Genomic DNA, 17,279 nt, shown 5'->3' on the forward strand with positions numbered 1-17,279 from the left:
TGATAAATTTAATGATAAAGAAGAAGTACAATCTGTTTTTAACATTGACCAAATCTATGATTTCCAAGAACAAGACAATAATGATTTGGTAGAATTATTCCTTTCTCAACCTGATATGTCCGAAAATTTGAGAAATGAACAATATCATGCTGCAGATGTACTTCTGGCCCAAAACTTTCAGGAAACATGCACCATCCAATCTTTGCAAACCACGTTCCACGACATTTTTCCAGTTCAATCCATCACCAACACACAGAGTCAGATCATAGAGATTAGTCCAGGGAAAACTCTGAACATAGGCAATCACCTAGACTCATCTCAGCAAGAGAAATTGATTAGACTCTTGAGAAAATACCAAAAAGCCTTTGCTTGGGACTACACCGATATGCATGGGATTCACCCCGACACATGCACTCACCATATCTATACAGATAGCACCATTAAACCAGTGAGGCAACCACAGAGAAGAATGAACCCCATGCTCCAAGATATTGTCAGAGAGGAATTGCAAAAGCTTTTGAGAGTTAATTTTATATATCCTATTTCTGACAGTCAGTGGGTATCCCCATTGGTTATAGTGCCCAAGAAAAATGGTAAGTGGCACATTTGTGTTGATTACAGACAGCTGAATAAAGCAACGCTCAAAGATTATTTCCCGCTACCATTTATTGACCAAGTGTTAGACACCCTAGCTGGCAAATCATCATTTTCTTTTCTTGATGGTTTCAGTGGCTACAACCAGATCAGGATCGCCTCAGAAGACCAGGACAAAACCACATTCACCTGTCCTTGGGGCACTTATGCTTACAATGTTTTGCCATTTGGACTTTGCAACGCTCCCGCTACATTTCAGAGAGTTGTGCTAGCTATTTTCGCTGATTTAATTCATGATTGTGTTGAAGTTTACATGGATGATTTTTCAGCATATGGCAATTCATTTTTACACGCATTAGACAACCTTGAGAGAGTTTTGAAAAGATGTATTGAAGCTAACCTGTCCCTCAGCAACGAAAAGTGCTTTATGATGTTAAACGAAGGGATAGTGTTAGGCCACTATATTTCTTTTCAAGGCATCAAGGTTGACCCAGCAAAGATCCAGATCATTGCTGATTTGCCAATTCCACAGAATCAGAGAGAGGTAAGAAGTTTCCTTGGGTATGCAAGCTACTACAAAAGATTCATTGAACATTTTAGTAAAATAGCTTTACCTTTGTTTAAACTTCTAACCAAAGATGTACTTTTCAACTGGAATGAGAACTGTCAACAAGCATTTGAACAACTCAAAAAGAAGCTATCAACCGCACCAGTCTTGAGAGGGCCTAATTGGAGCCTACCATTTCATATCTTCACGGATGCATCTGACACTGCAGTGGGTGCATCCTTAGGCCAAAAAGAGGAATCTTGTACTTATGCCATTTATTTCATTAGCAAAAATCTAACACCTGCAGAGTTAAACTACACAGTTACATAAAAGGAAACACTTGCCATCATTTATGCTGTGAATAAATTCCGACATTATATAACTGGTTATGAGGTCTTTGTACATACTGATCATTCTGCCATTCGACATTTAATGAATAAACCAATAACTAGTGGCAGAATTACCAGATGGTTATTATTGTTACAGGAATTTAACATCACAGTGTTAGATAGACCAGGCAAAGAGAACCAGGTGGCAGATTTTCTTTCTAGACTACAAAATCCAGGTGAGGTTGTTCCAGTTGAAGATTCTTTTCCAGATGAAAACTTATTTGCAATTTCCATAGTAACTCCTTGGTATGCTGATTTGGCCAATTATTTGTCTACAGGAAGGACACCTCCACACTTTACTGCAAAGGAAAGGAAGAGACTAGTCAAACAAAGTGCTAGATATTCATGGCTTAATGGCGATTTATTTTACACTGGTTATGATATGATCATTAGAAGATGTGTAAGAAATGATGAGGTAATTGATATTTTAAAATCTTGCCATGATGAACCGTGTGGTGGGCATTTTGCAGCTAAGCGGACAGCATTCAAAGTTCTTACTCTTGGATACTACTGGCCATCCATTTTCAAGGATGCCAAGAAGTATGTAAAGAGTTGTGACAGCTGCCAAAGAATGGGCAGGCCCACAACTACCGATGAGATGCCCCTTCAGCCCCAAGTTCACTTAGAGCCATTTGACAAATGGGCTATAGACTTTATAGGACCCATTAACCCAACCTCCAATGGTAAGAAGTACATCTTAGTATGTACTGATTACATCACAAAGTGGGCTGAAGCAAAAGCACTGGTTAGAGCCACCGAACACACAGTAGTAAATTTCCTTTTTGAAGAGATTTTTGTGAGGTATGGAGTGCCAAGGGAAATTGTGACTGATCAAGGTACTCAATTCACCTCAAAGCTAGTGAAGGACATCACAGACAAATACCAAATCAAGCATAGGAAAAATACCCCTTACCATCCACAGGCCAATGGGCAGGTGGAATCCACAAACAAAACTTTGGAAGGGATCATTACTAAAACTGTGGCAATGAACAGGAAGAATTGGGAAGAGAAGCTCAAAGATGCACTCTGGGCTTACAGAATTACGTGGAAAGATACTACCGGATTTACACCATATCAATTGGTGTACGGCAAAGAGGTAATGCTTCCTATTGAGTTTCAAATACATACTTTTAAACTCGCTGCAGATTTGCAAATTGACTTGGACCAAGCACAAAAAGAAAGAATTCAGCAGTTGAACCAGCTGGATGAAATGAGGCAGCAAGCAGAGGAGACCACAATCCTCATGCAAAAACAAAGGAAGCAGTGGCATGATGCACATATTAAGAAGAAGCAGTTCAAGGAAGGTGATTGGGCTTTACTTTTTGACTCAAAATTCAGAGATCATAAAGCCAAGTTCACCACCCATTGGATGGGCCCATATGAAATTATTCAGGCTTACGACAATGGTTCAGTCAAGCTCAAAACTATTGATGGGGAAGGTCACTCCTTTACTGTCAATGGTCATCGCCTGAAACTATACACCAAGCCCATCAGCAAGCAAGATTTTCTCCATACAGTATCTCAGCAAAGAGAGGTGGAGGTATTGCAGCCCACAGCTGCAGTATCACTGCCTTAGTTCATTTCCTTTCAATTTCAGAGTCAAAAAGAAATAAAAAAAATATATATATATATAAAACAAAAACTAAAAAAAATATATATATATAAAAAAATATATATATATATATATATATATAAAAAAAAAAAATAATGGGTTAGATGTGAAAACCAGCCTCTGGCACACTCTAACCCCGAATTCCTACTTGAAAACCAATCCGTTGGCGGGTATGAATTCTCTTTCTTTTGTTCACTGTTTGATTTATCAACTGAATCATGACTTGAGGACAAGTCAAAATTTTAGTCGGGGAGAGAGGCATCAGCATTTTGTTCTTTTATCTCTCCATTGTAAATTCTTAAAGATTTCTTATCCTATCTTTTCACTGTAAATTTCCAAAGCAGCTTGTTCCAGCATTCCAGACTTCAATAAATAAGTTGTTTTGTCATTGTTTTATCTCAGAGGGACCTAGTTATAAACATTATGCAGGGGGACCTGTTCTGTCCAGACGACTATGCTACCAACACCAGCAGTAATGGGACCTGTTTAAGACACCTAGAAGGGACCTGTTAAAGAGATTGACACCCTGGGCTACTTCAACAGAGTTTCATCAAGTTTCTACAAGGATTTGGGCACCAAGATTCCATCAAATGCCCAAGCTCAATGAACCTGTATACATATAAGAAGCTGCATGAACATCTTCAAATTTTCCTCAAGGGACCTGCTGCATTTAATCTTTCACAAGGGACCTGTTGCATTCAATCTTTCTCAGGAGACCTGTTACAACAAGCAAAAGAACAGTCAAAAAGGGACTAGTCCTACTCAGCATGTCAATACAACAACAACCAACAAAAGAGTAATATGTTTCTTATTCTTAACATTTAATTTCTTAGATTAATTTTTAATGTAAATTTGATGATTGTGACTGTTATGATCGATTTCAAGGACACCTACATTTTCCATCATCCCTTATCCCACCGATTCTTATCATTTTTCATACTTCAACCCATTCATACCTCTAAACCCATTACCAACACATCAACCTTGTCATGCTAAATGCATCCTACAGCCATACCAACATCTTCCATTTGACTGAATGCCAACCGAAATAGGACACGTGGTGGATTGTGTTTTTTAAATAAAAGGGAAAGAAACAAATGTAAAGCGGCCTATTCATTGTATTCCACACGGCCAAATCATGACTCCACCACCCGACGTAGCTAAATGATTTAAAGGACTCCCCGAAATCATAACCAGTATTGCATATACGCTCCCAGCACTCTTATGGTGACATCGATACAAGCGTACAGCACTCCTCTGTTCTAAAAAAAATGAATACGCTGTGAAGTAAGTACAGCTGGGTATCCCACCATCATTTTCGGTTATCTTATGTTGGCATTTGATTTCCCGTGACTTCCACAGTAAGAATCGGAAGCAATGAGCGCCGAAGGAAATATTATCATATGGTTTTGACAAGAACCAGAAGCAGTGAGCGCCAAAAGAAATATTACCATTTGGGTTCGACTTACACAGTGAGGATTGGAAGCAGTGAGCGTCGAAAGAGGAAAATATAACCACTCTGTTTTGACCCCCACCACAGTCATAAGACAGTCGACCGACCGAGCATCATACTGAAGATTAAGTGAGCGACACACCAGGTAACAAATTGAAATTTCTTTGTTAAAATTGCAAGACATAAACAGAGAAGGGTTAGAGCACGACCCTCTGCCACTATGACTAATAGGGTCGAGCCGAGTGTGTTCGACAGTTCTCAATATCATGAGGATTGCATTGCAATTATTAGAGAGATACAGTGGTTACCATTTTTAGAAAAATTTCATGGAAGTAATGAAGAGGTTACCAAACAATTTGCTTTCACCTTCAATGGAGAAAAAGCCCTGATAGGTAACTTCGCATTCAGGGTTTCAGAGGATACTATAGCTCAGTCAATAGGGATTAGTCCAGAAGGGGAGAAGTACTTTGAAACAAAGCAATTTAAAGAGAAATCGTGGACACAGTTTATGTCTAGATCCAGAGTCTCATCAGTTAACTGGAAGAAAGGTGTTCCAAGAAGTTGGTTGATGCATCCCTGGGATGAGATGGTCTATATCCTTCAAAAATTCATAACCAGCGAAGGCCGTTACAGTATTGTCTATCTATACCATATTAAGTCATTGCTGCACTTGAAAAGACAATGTGTTATCAGTCTACCATATTTTCTATTACAAAGCTTAACCAAGATGTCCAAGACCATCCAGAAGCAGAAGGGAAATGAAGACAAGAGCCTATATCACTTTGGCTTAATTAAAATTCTTATTGAGCATGAATTGCAGAGAAGAGGGAAACCGTGGAAAGAATTCCTAGCTGCTAATCAAATTAGAGATGAGGAAGACAAAGAAGAAGTGCAGGAGGACTCAGGGTTCATGAAGGATATTGATGAAGAAATCCCAGTATCCAAAGCCAGCAAGGCACCTCTACCTGTGGGCAGCATAAGGACTAGGAACATGAGAAAGGAAGATGCTAAGAGGGCAGAACAAGATAAAATTTTCACCACTTACTCACGAAGAACAAGGAGGACACCAAAAGCCCAGTTACAAGAAGACCAGCTTGAATCCAATGCACCTGCACAAATGGATGTTGAGAGTGGTGACCACTCACCACCAGGGCCAGGAGTTGATATAGAGGTAGAAAGCAATAACAGGCAGGAAAAATGTTCACCACCTCCCATTAAGAGACAGAAGAAATTGGAAAAACAAATTGAAGAATTAAAGGAAGAGCTCATGGAGGCTAATATGCTAGAAAAAGTTATCAAGAGAGAAAATGAAATGCTCCGAGCGCAGAGTAAAGAAACTCAAAAGAAGAATGAAAAGTTAAGGGAGAGAATCAGTGAACTGGAGGCTGAGCAAACGGAGATTTCTAACTGGGCCACTAAGTGGTACAATCAGAAGAAGACCCTCAAAGAAAAATACAAAAGACTGAAGCAGGAGCTCAAGGGTCAGAAAGATACCCAAGTGAAAAAGAATGTGGACACATTACTAAAGGCAGCAGAGATCCAGGCAGGGACAGAGTTCAAGGGAAGCACTTCGGGGTTAGCATGAGGACATGCTAATTCCTTAAGTCGGGGAGAGATGTTGGTACCATCCCATGACCTCCTTTTTCCTCCTAAAACATATCATTTGCCTATTCCTTTTCATCATATATCTCTTAGAATCCTTGAAAATTGATTAGTTAATAGTTCTATAGTTATTAAAATGCATTGAAATTGATTTAGGAGTTTTATGTTAAAGAATTAGAAGTTTTTGGTAAAATGGTTACAGGAAGTTCCACCATCCTGTAATTAGCTCATTGTTTGACATGTGGCACAACAGCTGGGCTAGAGCGAAAGGCATGGATGAAAAGTAGAATGTCCAAGCATGGACGAATACCTATCCTACAGCAGAATCGACCCTCCTACATGCGCGGTCAACACAAGTCAAAGCATGGCACACTGGCGACAAAGGCAGCAACAGCAGAGCATTCTAATTTGATTTAGTTTTTGTTCTTTTTGAAATCAGTTTAGGATGGAAACATTTTAAAAATCTCGATGTAGTAAAAGAGGCAACAGCCATATCATGTATGTACATTCGTGTTTTTGAAATGTGTTGTAAAAAGACATATGTAAATACAGTTCGGTGTAATGAGCGATGGGGGAATCGTTGTATCATTTTGAAACAGAGTTTTTGAACTTAATATTAAGAATTCAGTTACAGTCACGACCCTTGTCTTGTGCGTTGATTTGATAACCGGTTGAATACAGTCCAGTATACCTCTGGAACGCGGACGGGCCCTGCGTTAAACTGGTATACTGTCCTTTTCGTTTTATTAGCACTTAGGGTATTACATGGTTTGCACAGTAGTTAAGATTGGTTTCCGATTTCAATAGTTAGGATTGGTTATTGACTTTAATCGAATGCATATAGTTTGTGTTTGTGATAATGCTTGAATAGCCCATCGCTGAGATCGTGAATCGTGTCCTGTAAGGGATTCGATCCCTGTGTTGTCTTTTAAAGCAATGTCATGAACTTTGTTTTCATTTCAAAATCTGTTTATGATCTCTGTATATTTTTATCTTGCATAAATATTAGTGAATGCTGGGTGTTTGCTGAACAAGGGTTTTATGTATAATGTCTCTGTAAGGAGATTGAAATCTCGGTTTGCAGTGATACACAGTGTTTAATTTTAGTGTTTAATTTGGTGAATGAATTTAATGACAGTATTGTAATCAGGTATATTAGCAAAGTGACCTGAGTGTTTGGATGATAGGTAACATACCCCAATCTTCCGTAAAGAAGTTCTGTGACCTACATCATAACCACTTAGCTAATAATCCTTTATGTCTATATACTTTAGACGCATGCCTCTAAGCTTACGCATCCTGGTCGATAATAAATATGGTCTAGTCTAGTACCCTAGATAGAACACTACAGATATACTCACCAAGACTCTAAGAAGGACAAAGTTTGTTCAATTTCAAGAACAGATGGGTATGTTGGAAAATCCCTTTCAAGAGCGTGATGCAGCGTTTGAGAGGGAGTTGTAGTACAGATGCAGCAATGGCAGTGGCAGCATCATGGGCAGCAACACAGTAGTAGCAGAAGCACAGTGTTGGTGGTAGCAACAGTGCAGAAAAGAGATGCTTCAGAAAGAGAGCAACATGCAGTTGGGCATTGTTGCTAGAGCACATTCTTCGCTAAGAGGGAGTGTTAGTTTTTGGTAGCATCAGATATGCTCTAGCCATGCAAATTGATGGAGAGGCTAAAGATGAGTTCTAAAGAAGCCAAAAACCGTTTGGTGAAATTCCACTCGGATTGTATTTTATTAAAATAATTAATATTTTTAATGGGGTTCCTAAGTTTAAACTTGCAAAAATTAAAATATTAATGGGTATTAATCAAAATATGGGTGGGAATGTTCTCGAAAGCAAATCAAGTTAAGTTTTTAATCTTAGCCATTGATTAGAGACTTAATCTCGGTCGTTGAAGTCTCAACGAGAAAAGTATAAGGAGGCTTGGGGTTCATTTAGAGACACAGAGAGTTGATCAGTGAATTCGATATTCCTACAACAAGTTTGGCTAAGGAATTCAAACACGTGATCATGCAGTGAGGATCAGAGGCAGTACTGGAAGGAAGTGATTTCCAGTTTCAATGAATATATTTCAGAGAAGATAGTAAAGGATCAGAGAGGCAGCGCAGTGCCAAGGAGCGACAGCGCAGCAGCTGGAGGAGGTTGACGCAAGAACTATTGGGAGATAGCAGAGATTAGTGCAAGGAATCACTGTGGGTGATTGACAGATAAAATCTCGATTTCTCAACAACAGATGCAGCAACAGCAAGGGTGACACAGTAAGAGGGAATCTCCACGAAGAAGCCACGCAGTGACTGCGTAGGCTCACGCAGAGACTACGTAGGCTCACGTAGAGACTGCGCAGTGGGTCATCTAGGAGCTTGGGCCAGTGCAAAATCTTCAAATTCAGTGTGAGAAAATTCTCACTATTTTTCTATCAGTTATCTTCTCTGAGTCGATTTCCATTTCTCTAGGGCATCCAGATTGTATTCAAAAATTTACTGCCAATAATAGAAACCCTCAAATCTGTTGCACCGGTTTTTTTGCATTGGGTTTTTCCAGGGACTATTGTCCAAAAACAAGTGTGTCAATGTGATTGTTTATGTGCTTGTGTTTCTCTTGCTTTTCTCAGTTCATAATTAGTGAAGCCCGCAACGAATTTATTTTGATATTTACTGAAGCATTGGTAAATAACTTATTATTGTAAATAAGTAGGAAAAATAAATCAATCATTGCAACATAATATTTTCACAGTATAATGTTGTTTTTGGCACAATTTTGATCTTGTTGCACCTAATCATTATAGATGGTTGAAATAATATGTGTTGGAGCACTTATTTATTTTATAATATTCAAAATATGAAAAGTTTGGAAACGAATGAGTGGAAGGCAAAGAATCAAGTTTGTTCACTTCATATTCTTATGTGGAATACAAACAGCCAGCAAATTATCTTTATAAAATATGTCGTTTTTGGAAGCAAATGTGATTTTTTGAGAGTGGGAGAATGTGTAAGAGCTGATTGAAGTATTATGCATTAGTTACCTAGCACATATGAAGCTTATGTGAAGTAGATTTGAAGGGAAGAAGAGGCTGAAATGAAGATGGAGATATGCATAATTTATGACCAGGTAAACCAGCACATTGTTGTTTTTTGTTTGCATATTGTAGTGTCCTTTCAAGTAGTGGCTTGATAAACATCAATTTGGAGCCAGTTGAGGTTGGAGCCTCCTGTGGGTTGTAGCCTACAGAAAACATATGGGAGTTAGAGCTTCCTTGCATGTTGCAGTTTACAGAAAATTGAGGTAGTAGCGTCCTGTAAGTTGGAGCCTACAGAAAATAAGATGTAATAAGGAGTAGGAGCTTGCCTTTGCATCACAAGAATAATAAAATTGTGGTTTTCTCTCTTTATGGATTTCCACATATATCTGGTATCAATATGTGTTGTTATTATGTGTTAATGCAATGTTTTGGTTTGCTTATTACTTGTTATTCACATATTCAATCTGATAGTCATTATTTGTTAAGTTGTTCATGTAATGTTTCAATTAATGAGATTAATGATAAGAGTTTTAATGTCCATGAATATGCTAAACTGATTCACCCCTCCTCTCAGTTTAGTCAAGTTTTCATCAATTGGTATCAGAGCAGGTTCCTTCTATATAAGCCTAACAGCTTGAAGGTAGGTCTGGTTGAGTCATGGACTATCAAAGTGTACCTACGTTGAGTGCAACAAAATTTCATGAATGGAAAGATAAGGTTAAAACTAAACTAAAATCTTATGGACTTGGTGTATGGAAGCTTGCATGTGATGGTTACTGCAAGGACTCTCCCTCTTTGCAAGAACAACAGTGGAATGTAAAGCAAAATGTGTTATATATAACAATCTTCATAATAAGGATCTTGATACAATAATTGATTTTAACTTCTGCAAAAGAAATCTGGGATAGATTGTATTTCATGCATGAAGAGGCTAGCAACAACAATGTAGAGAAAGATAAAGGAGAAAAAACTCTGTCGAAAGAAAAGTGTTCAGTTGAATGTACCTGACTCTCATGAAGAAAAGACAGATGAAAATCAAGCTAGGCTTGACTTACCATTGGCTAGTATAGAAAGATTTCAAAATGAAAACAAAGATCTGAAGAAGCCGATGCAACTATGTGATGAGAGAGAGCATGAGTACAAGGAGGAAATTGTCAGCCTAAAGACACAACTTGAAAAATCAAGGAGACTAGAAGAGGTGATGAGCAATAAATTCAAGGAGAGAGACTTACAGTGTAAAAGATTAGAAGTTGAGGTTGATTTAGCTAGAAGGAAGTTAGAAGAAAAGAATAGGTTGTGTAAGCAGCTAGAAGAGGACCTTGCCTCCATGAAGAACTCAGAAAAGGCAGACATTAAAGATGATGATGAAGCTTTCCTAAAAGGACCTGTAGGAGAAGGGACAAGCACCATGATTAATAAAGAAGAAAACAAAAACAAGCAGCAATATCAAAAGCAAATGAATGAGATGAAGAAAGGGTTCACTGCAAGAAGATCATTCTCTCCTGAAAAATGAGTTGAACAAATTTGAAAGATCTCAAAGGAGATTCTTTGCTCCTGGGAAAAATATCAAGTGTTTTTCTTGTCATGAACGAGGACATGTTGCAGCAGAATGTAAGACCAAGAAAATCAAGTTTAATCAGCAAAAGATGCAGCAAATGAGAAGACCCCCTCAAGCAAGCAAACAGAAAAGACAGTCATTCACCAGGTACACAAATAATTTCTATCGCTGTTGCTATTTGTGAAATGAATTTGGACATAAAGTTGTTGAATGCAAAATATATATAAAGAAGAGCATGAACTCAAGAAAATACATACATTATTGTTTATTATTATCTTAATGGACCATTTTATTTAAATAATGAATATGATATACACTAAATAAAGTAGTTATAACTTACTAAGGACCGTGGAATTATAATCACAAAACTATCTAGGTAACTATTTTTAAAAAAAATAATTGATTAATTTTTTAAATTATATTTAAATATAGATTATTTAATATATTTAATTTATTATTGACCATTATAGTTAAGATATTAATATTATAGTTTGAATTTTCTTAATATAATAATAATAATATATCTAATTTTTAATTAACAAATGAATTCCTTTATTTAACTTTTTTGAGAAATATTAATTAACTATTCTAGTGGTTTGACCAGGGTCATTAGGTCAAAAAGTAGCCGTTAGCATTATAGCTGTTGGAGTCTCTGCACACACTATTTAATCAAGCTAATCCAGATCGGTTCTTCAACTTGTCCTGACGATGAACCACACTGGTTGGTTCGAAACGCGTCGACAATAAAATGAGCCAAGATTATGTCGATCAATCTCTGGATCATCATCATCAGAGTCAGACAGGGAGCCCCATGGCTCCTCATCATCATCATCATCTCCAACTGCAACTGTAGAAGTGGTACCACTAGCAGGCTGTGCAACTGCAGCAGATGCAAGCTGAGATAGAGTAGATATGCGGTTGCGCTTCTGTCGTGGCTGAGCAGAGGAAGCACCTACAACTGGAGTCCTTGCTGGCTGTGAGACTGAGGCTGGTGGATTGGGATCTGCATTCAACTGAACAGGCTGAAGTTGAACAACATGTTCAAGTTCAACTGATGTCTCCATATCTAAATCTAAATCAAGATCCTCATCAGGATCAAACTCTGCTGGACGACTCTCCACTACCCAATCTGATGTTGGATCAATGTCTTCCAACACAATGGGATCTGAATCAGGTCTTTTGTTCAGCAAATGGTTTCGTCTGAGCCGAAGGTTGTATTGGACATAAACTAGATCATTTAACCGTTTTTGATCCAAACGGTTTCTCTTCTTTGTGTGAATCCTCTCAAAGACAAACCAATTGCGCTCACACCCAGATGCACTGCAAGTTTGACTCAAAATACGAATTGCAAAAACCTTTGCAATGCAGGACAATGGCCACCAAAGGCCTCCCACCATTGTGCTGCAAAACACATAGGAGTGTAATGAGTTAGTTCAACAAAATTACAAATTATATCTAACTTTCAAATTATAAACGATTTAACAAACTTTAAAAAAAAAAAGTAAAACTATTAAGAATTTGAAAATTGAAATTTTTGTTTACCTGGCTCATCTGCTTCTCTTGCAATCTTTGCTAGGTTCTTCCCAAAGGTACCTGAAGCATTGCTGAAGATTGTGGCCTGTCGGTGTATCTCCAGCTGATCAGACTCCAATGGGATCATGTGATCAATGCAATCAATCAGTCCATCTCTGACCACCTCCCCCCAAAGCTCCTGACTCCTTAGCTTTATAATGATACCGTGGGTTCCAAAAATACCCAACTGCATGTAGGGCGATGGAGTTGATTGTTCCATCTTTCATCAATGTTGCCCAAATGGGCCCATACTTTGCCACTCTATCCTTGTATACCGTCTTTATTTGCTCCTTTGCTTGATCCATAGCCTCATAAATGAAGCCCATAGCCAACCTTTCTCCATCCACCAACCACAACACCTTAACTAGTGGCTCAGCAAGCTTCACAATCTTTGCTGCCTTTCTCCAAAAAGTTTCTTCATAGACTTTCCTTTTCAATTCTTTGCCTTCCGGTTTGTTAGACCAATTGCTTTGATTCCATTCATCACTTGAAAACATCTTTTGCAAGTTTCTATGTTGGGAAAGCATAGATTGCAATGTCAAAAAATGTGTAGCAAATCTAGTGATGGCAGGCTTAATAATATCCTTGCCCCAGTGTGTTTCCTCATGAGGCTCAAAATCAATGTATGATTGTAGATAAATTTTGTTATGCTTTTGGCATGATCTATAGTGTTTTTGACCCAATCTAATTTTCCAATATCCTCAAGCATGAGGTCTATGCAATGTGCAACGCATGGGGTCCAAAAGATGGTCTTGTGTTTTTCCTCTAACAATTTACCAGCAAGAACATAGTTAGAGGCATTATCTGTGATGAGTTGAACAACATTAGCCACCCCCACCTCCTCAACAACCTGATCCAATAGCTGAAACAACAAGTGGCCATCTTTTACCTTATCAGATGCATCAACTGATTTTAAAAACATGGTTTCCTGTGGGCAGAAGACAAGAAAGTTTATGATGGTACGGTTTCTTTGATCAGTCCATCCATCTGACGTGATGGTACACCCTGTTCTTGCCCATGAGTCCTTGAACTCTTGCAAATACTCATTAATGGATTGAATTTCTTTTTGCAAACGAAACCCCCTTAGCTCATGCATAGTAGGGCCTTTGAAGCCTTTTCCAGCAGCATGTATGGCATCAAACATAGGCTTATAATATGGTGAATGAGTAGCATTAAAGGGGATATCAGCATCATACCACCATCTAGCTATGTACTCACAAGCAGTCTCCCTCAATTCTTTCTTCCAATGGTCATCTAAAGTGGGCTACATTTGAGTTTTACTAACTTCAGGACCATGTGCATCTGATGGAGAAGAGGGAGTGAAATAACTTTTGATAGTCACATCACCCTTTTTCATTCTACCCTTTCCCTTATATTGAATAGAACCAAAAGAGGGAGGAACATATCGGAAAGGGTTGGATGTATCAGTTTGAGGGATAGAGGAAGAACCCTCAAAATCATAATGGGGGTTGGCAGCCATCATTTTTTGTATCTCCCTCTTTCTCCCAATTTCAGCCCGTATGTCTCTTTCCTAGCCTTATCTTCTTTAAATTTCTCAAAGCTGGCCAACAAATTCTTCCTAATCTCCCCAATTTCTGGTGAGGTACATGGGGTAATTTGGCCTCTAATCCCTGCCAAGTGTTGTTTCAGCCTATTAATGCCCCCAGGACCTTCCTTAATTTTCCTATGGCAAAATTTGCATTGCATTTGACTATCAACCATTTCAACATATGCCCAAGCAGGATCTCTTGCTCTAGGTGCCATTTTTTGACTAGGAAATGAAAGCAAACAATCTGAAAATGAAAAAAAAAAAAAACCTTGATTCAATGTTCATTTATTTGACAAAAAACACTCTCTAAGCTTTCTAGATATGCACCTAAAATTTACTAAGCAAAAACGGATTTATAGAAGTGAAAAAAAATACCTCCAGGCACAAACTGCCTCCTCAAGCTTGCTCCAAGAATCAGCTCCTCAATGCTGCTACAAATGGCTGCCCAAGAAGCTCCTCACTCCAGCTACAATGCTCCTCCAAGACTCCTCACTGCTGCTCCAAAACAAGCTCAAGAACTGCTCACTAACTCTCAAAGAAGACTCTCACTCAAATGCATAAGATTGTTGTGAGAGAATGAGAGCACTTGGGTGTGTTAAATAGGGTTTGGGAGAGGGAAATGGACCCCAAAAGTCATTTAGCAAATTCATATAACTGCTTGGAGTCCAAACCAACCAAAAAACACTTTAAAAATCCATTAAAAATTTATTAAATCGCAGTTTGACGTGTGCCTGGGCGTTTTTTTGTGACTCGGCCGAGTCATAACGGAAACGGCCGAGTTGGCCGAGTCAGCCATGACTCGGCCAGTCGAACCGTTCCAAGGGCCGGGTCACAGCAGAGGGTAATGGCTCGGATCAACCCAGCCGTTTCGGTATCGAAACGGCCGTTTCTTAAAACAATGGCTACAACCATTGTTTTGTTAAGGCTAACTCTTCATGTTACCTTGAACCTCCACTTCTTAGCCTTAGCAATCCTAGCTTAGGAAAAACCCCTTGTGCCGGAGGAGAGCAATCCTAAAGTGAGGGGACGAGCTGCTGTGATGACAGTGGGCTGCTTTCTTGAGTTCCTCTGGAATGCACTTTCAGATTTAGGACTTTACCACTTTGGGATGCAATAAACTATTTTGGAATTTATATTTAATAAGTTGTTTCCAACGTAAGTTACATTCAGCAACTTAACCAAATCCATACAGTATTAACAACAGGTGTATTACATTAGGAGCCAATACATATTACAGAGTATATTTTGTAACTCACATTTAGTATCTCACTAGATAACTACTGCACTTCTGAACTATTTGCATATATGCATTGACCAATTTGGTCAGTTATAGACTTAAAAAAAACCTTCTTCCCACTCAGTAGACTTTTCTATGAAATTCTATCATTATACCTCAAATGAAAGCTACAACTATTCCAATGATGACTGTAGCTTGTACTTGAAAATGGTTACAACATACAACAAAAAAAGATGTACGAGTTATTAAAAAAGTTACCTCTAATTGCTGCAATGTGTTAGCAGAAAGGGCCATTTCATATTTGCTTGAAAGCGGATGAAATGTAGCACTCAGACTCAATATTCTTTCTAATTTGAACTGCTTGAGATACCGTAAAGCTAGGGCCATTGCTTGAACAACTAAATCAGGCATTGCCATTGTAGCCTGCATGCAAATATGACATTCATTAGTAAGCAGCAAATTAAAAAAATATTGTAAATCCATGGGAAGATGAATGCCAATCCTGTGCACTTTGACATTTTAAGAGTCCATTTTGAGAATCCAGACACATAAGAATGTGAATCATTTCATTCAAACTTCAAGCATTAATAAATAGGCGCATGTGACACTGACTCCTCAAAACAAATTCAAAAAATTGAGTTCATATATATTTAATAACAATAGTTTCTAAATTGACCACATAACAACTTATATAACCTCTGATCCAATAACCCAAACATTATTTAACCAACTTCTAATGCAGCTGTCACGTAAGATTTGGTCAAAGTGAACCTGCTAGAAGTCAGAAATCAAAGTCAACAGAGAATAAAAGTAAAAACATGAACCAACCGCACACCCACCCAACCAAACACCATATAGAACTTATGAAGCCATACCCCTAACATTATTTAACTAAATTATGATGGATATATTAGAGTAAGACTTCATCAAATTGATCATATGAAGCAGACACAAGATTGAAATATATATATATGTGTGTGTGTGTGTGTATGTGTATATGATCGATGGTGTTTTACAATGAAGGGATCAGCTTTCAATATAGCTCGAGGCACATCTTCTAAATAGTCATGACCAGAGGCATGACTTATTATAATTAATTATTAATTATTTTATTTTAATTATTATTTATTTACAACATTGCCTTCCTCTCGAGAAAGTGCTTTGTCCTCAGAGCATAGGTAACGAGGGATGTTGTTGATGAAAATCTTTTGTCTCCCAAGAGACTTCTTCTTCTGGTAGGTTCTTCCACTTAATAAAATATTCTTTAATTACTCGTGATCGTAATTTCTTTTCTCTGGTGGTAATTATTCCTTCTGGTACTAAAACAATTTTTCCTTCATCATCTAATGTGGGGAGTGTCATTTGTGTTGCTTGGTGCATAACTAGTACCTTCCTAAGGCAAGATACATGGAAAACATAATGAATACGGCTTTTATTAGGAAGGATCAAGTTGTATGCTACTTGTTTGATATATTTGTTAATCTGATATGTTCCATAGAACTTTGGTGCCAAATTGTTTTTTCCTTGTTGCTTTAGGGATCACTGTTTGTAAGGTTCAATCTGTTGAAATATGTAGCTAGGTTCAGTCTTCATAAAATGTATTTGTCAAAAGAATTTTTATTATTGTTACCATGACTTATTAAAGCATGGGTTTCATGCTTGAGTCATCATTTTATTAGTCAAAGTCCCCATTGTGGACTCCTAGGATTAATAAAGAGTCATTAGAGACATTGTATATTTTATGAGACCCTTCTTGGGCTTTCGAACGATGTAAAAATAATTATTTTTGAGTCAAAGATGAATTATGTAGCCTCCACACCAAGTCGGTGTCAAGAAGATCAAGTCGACCTCAAGGAAGGAAATTCGACCTCATTGGAAGGCCATATATACAAGGCAATTCAAATTCATTTGGAGTATAGCACTCTCTCACACATAGTTCGATATCTGAAGATCGACGCTGGGAAAAGTGCGAAGGTGAAGAAGGAGGCTAAAAGGAGTGCGAGTTTGGTCAAGAAGGAAGGGAAGGACAAAATTGAAGTTTTGGTATCTCTCACCCTCTCTCGTGTGAGTTCATTTAGGAGATCGAAGTCTCCTTGTCAAAGCCGAAGTTGTTGTTGATGCTGGAAGCTGCCAAGTCA

General features: G+C 38.1%; 1 protein-coding gene across 4 annotated transcripts in view; it reads right to left on the reverse strand.

The window, feature by feature from the left end:
• MSH3 (homolog of DNA mismatch repair protein MSH3) overlaps positions 1–17,279 on the reverse strand; it is a 414,360-nt gene that overhangs the window by 191,310 nt on the left and 205,771 nt on the right. For all 4 annotated transcript variants that reach the window (XR_016263714.1, XR_016263713.1, XM_089445843.1 and 1 more), the window contains exon 3: positions 15,400–15,564. Coding sequence is in view for 2 of the 4 variants with exons in the window: in XM_089445843.1 (XP_089301969.1) it covers positions 15,400–15,564 (165 nt within the window). In the remaining 2 variants the exon portion in view is untranslated. The remainder of the gene's footprint in view (positions 1–15,399; positions 15,565–17,279) is intronic.

This window comes from Pinus tabuliformis, chromosome 9, assembly GCF_031772625.1.
Source record: "Pinus tabuliformis cultivar Carrire ecotype Pingquan chromosome 9, CPIR1, whole genome shotgun sequence".
In the NCBI taxonomy this organism is placed as follows: Eukaryota; Viridiplantae; Streptophyta; class Pinopsida; order Pinales; family Pinaceae; genus Pinus; species Pinus tabuliformis.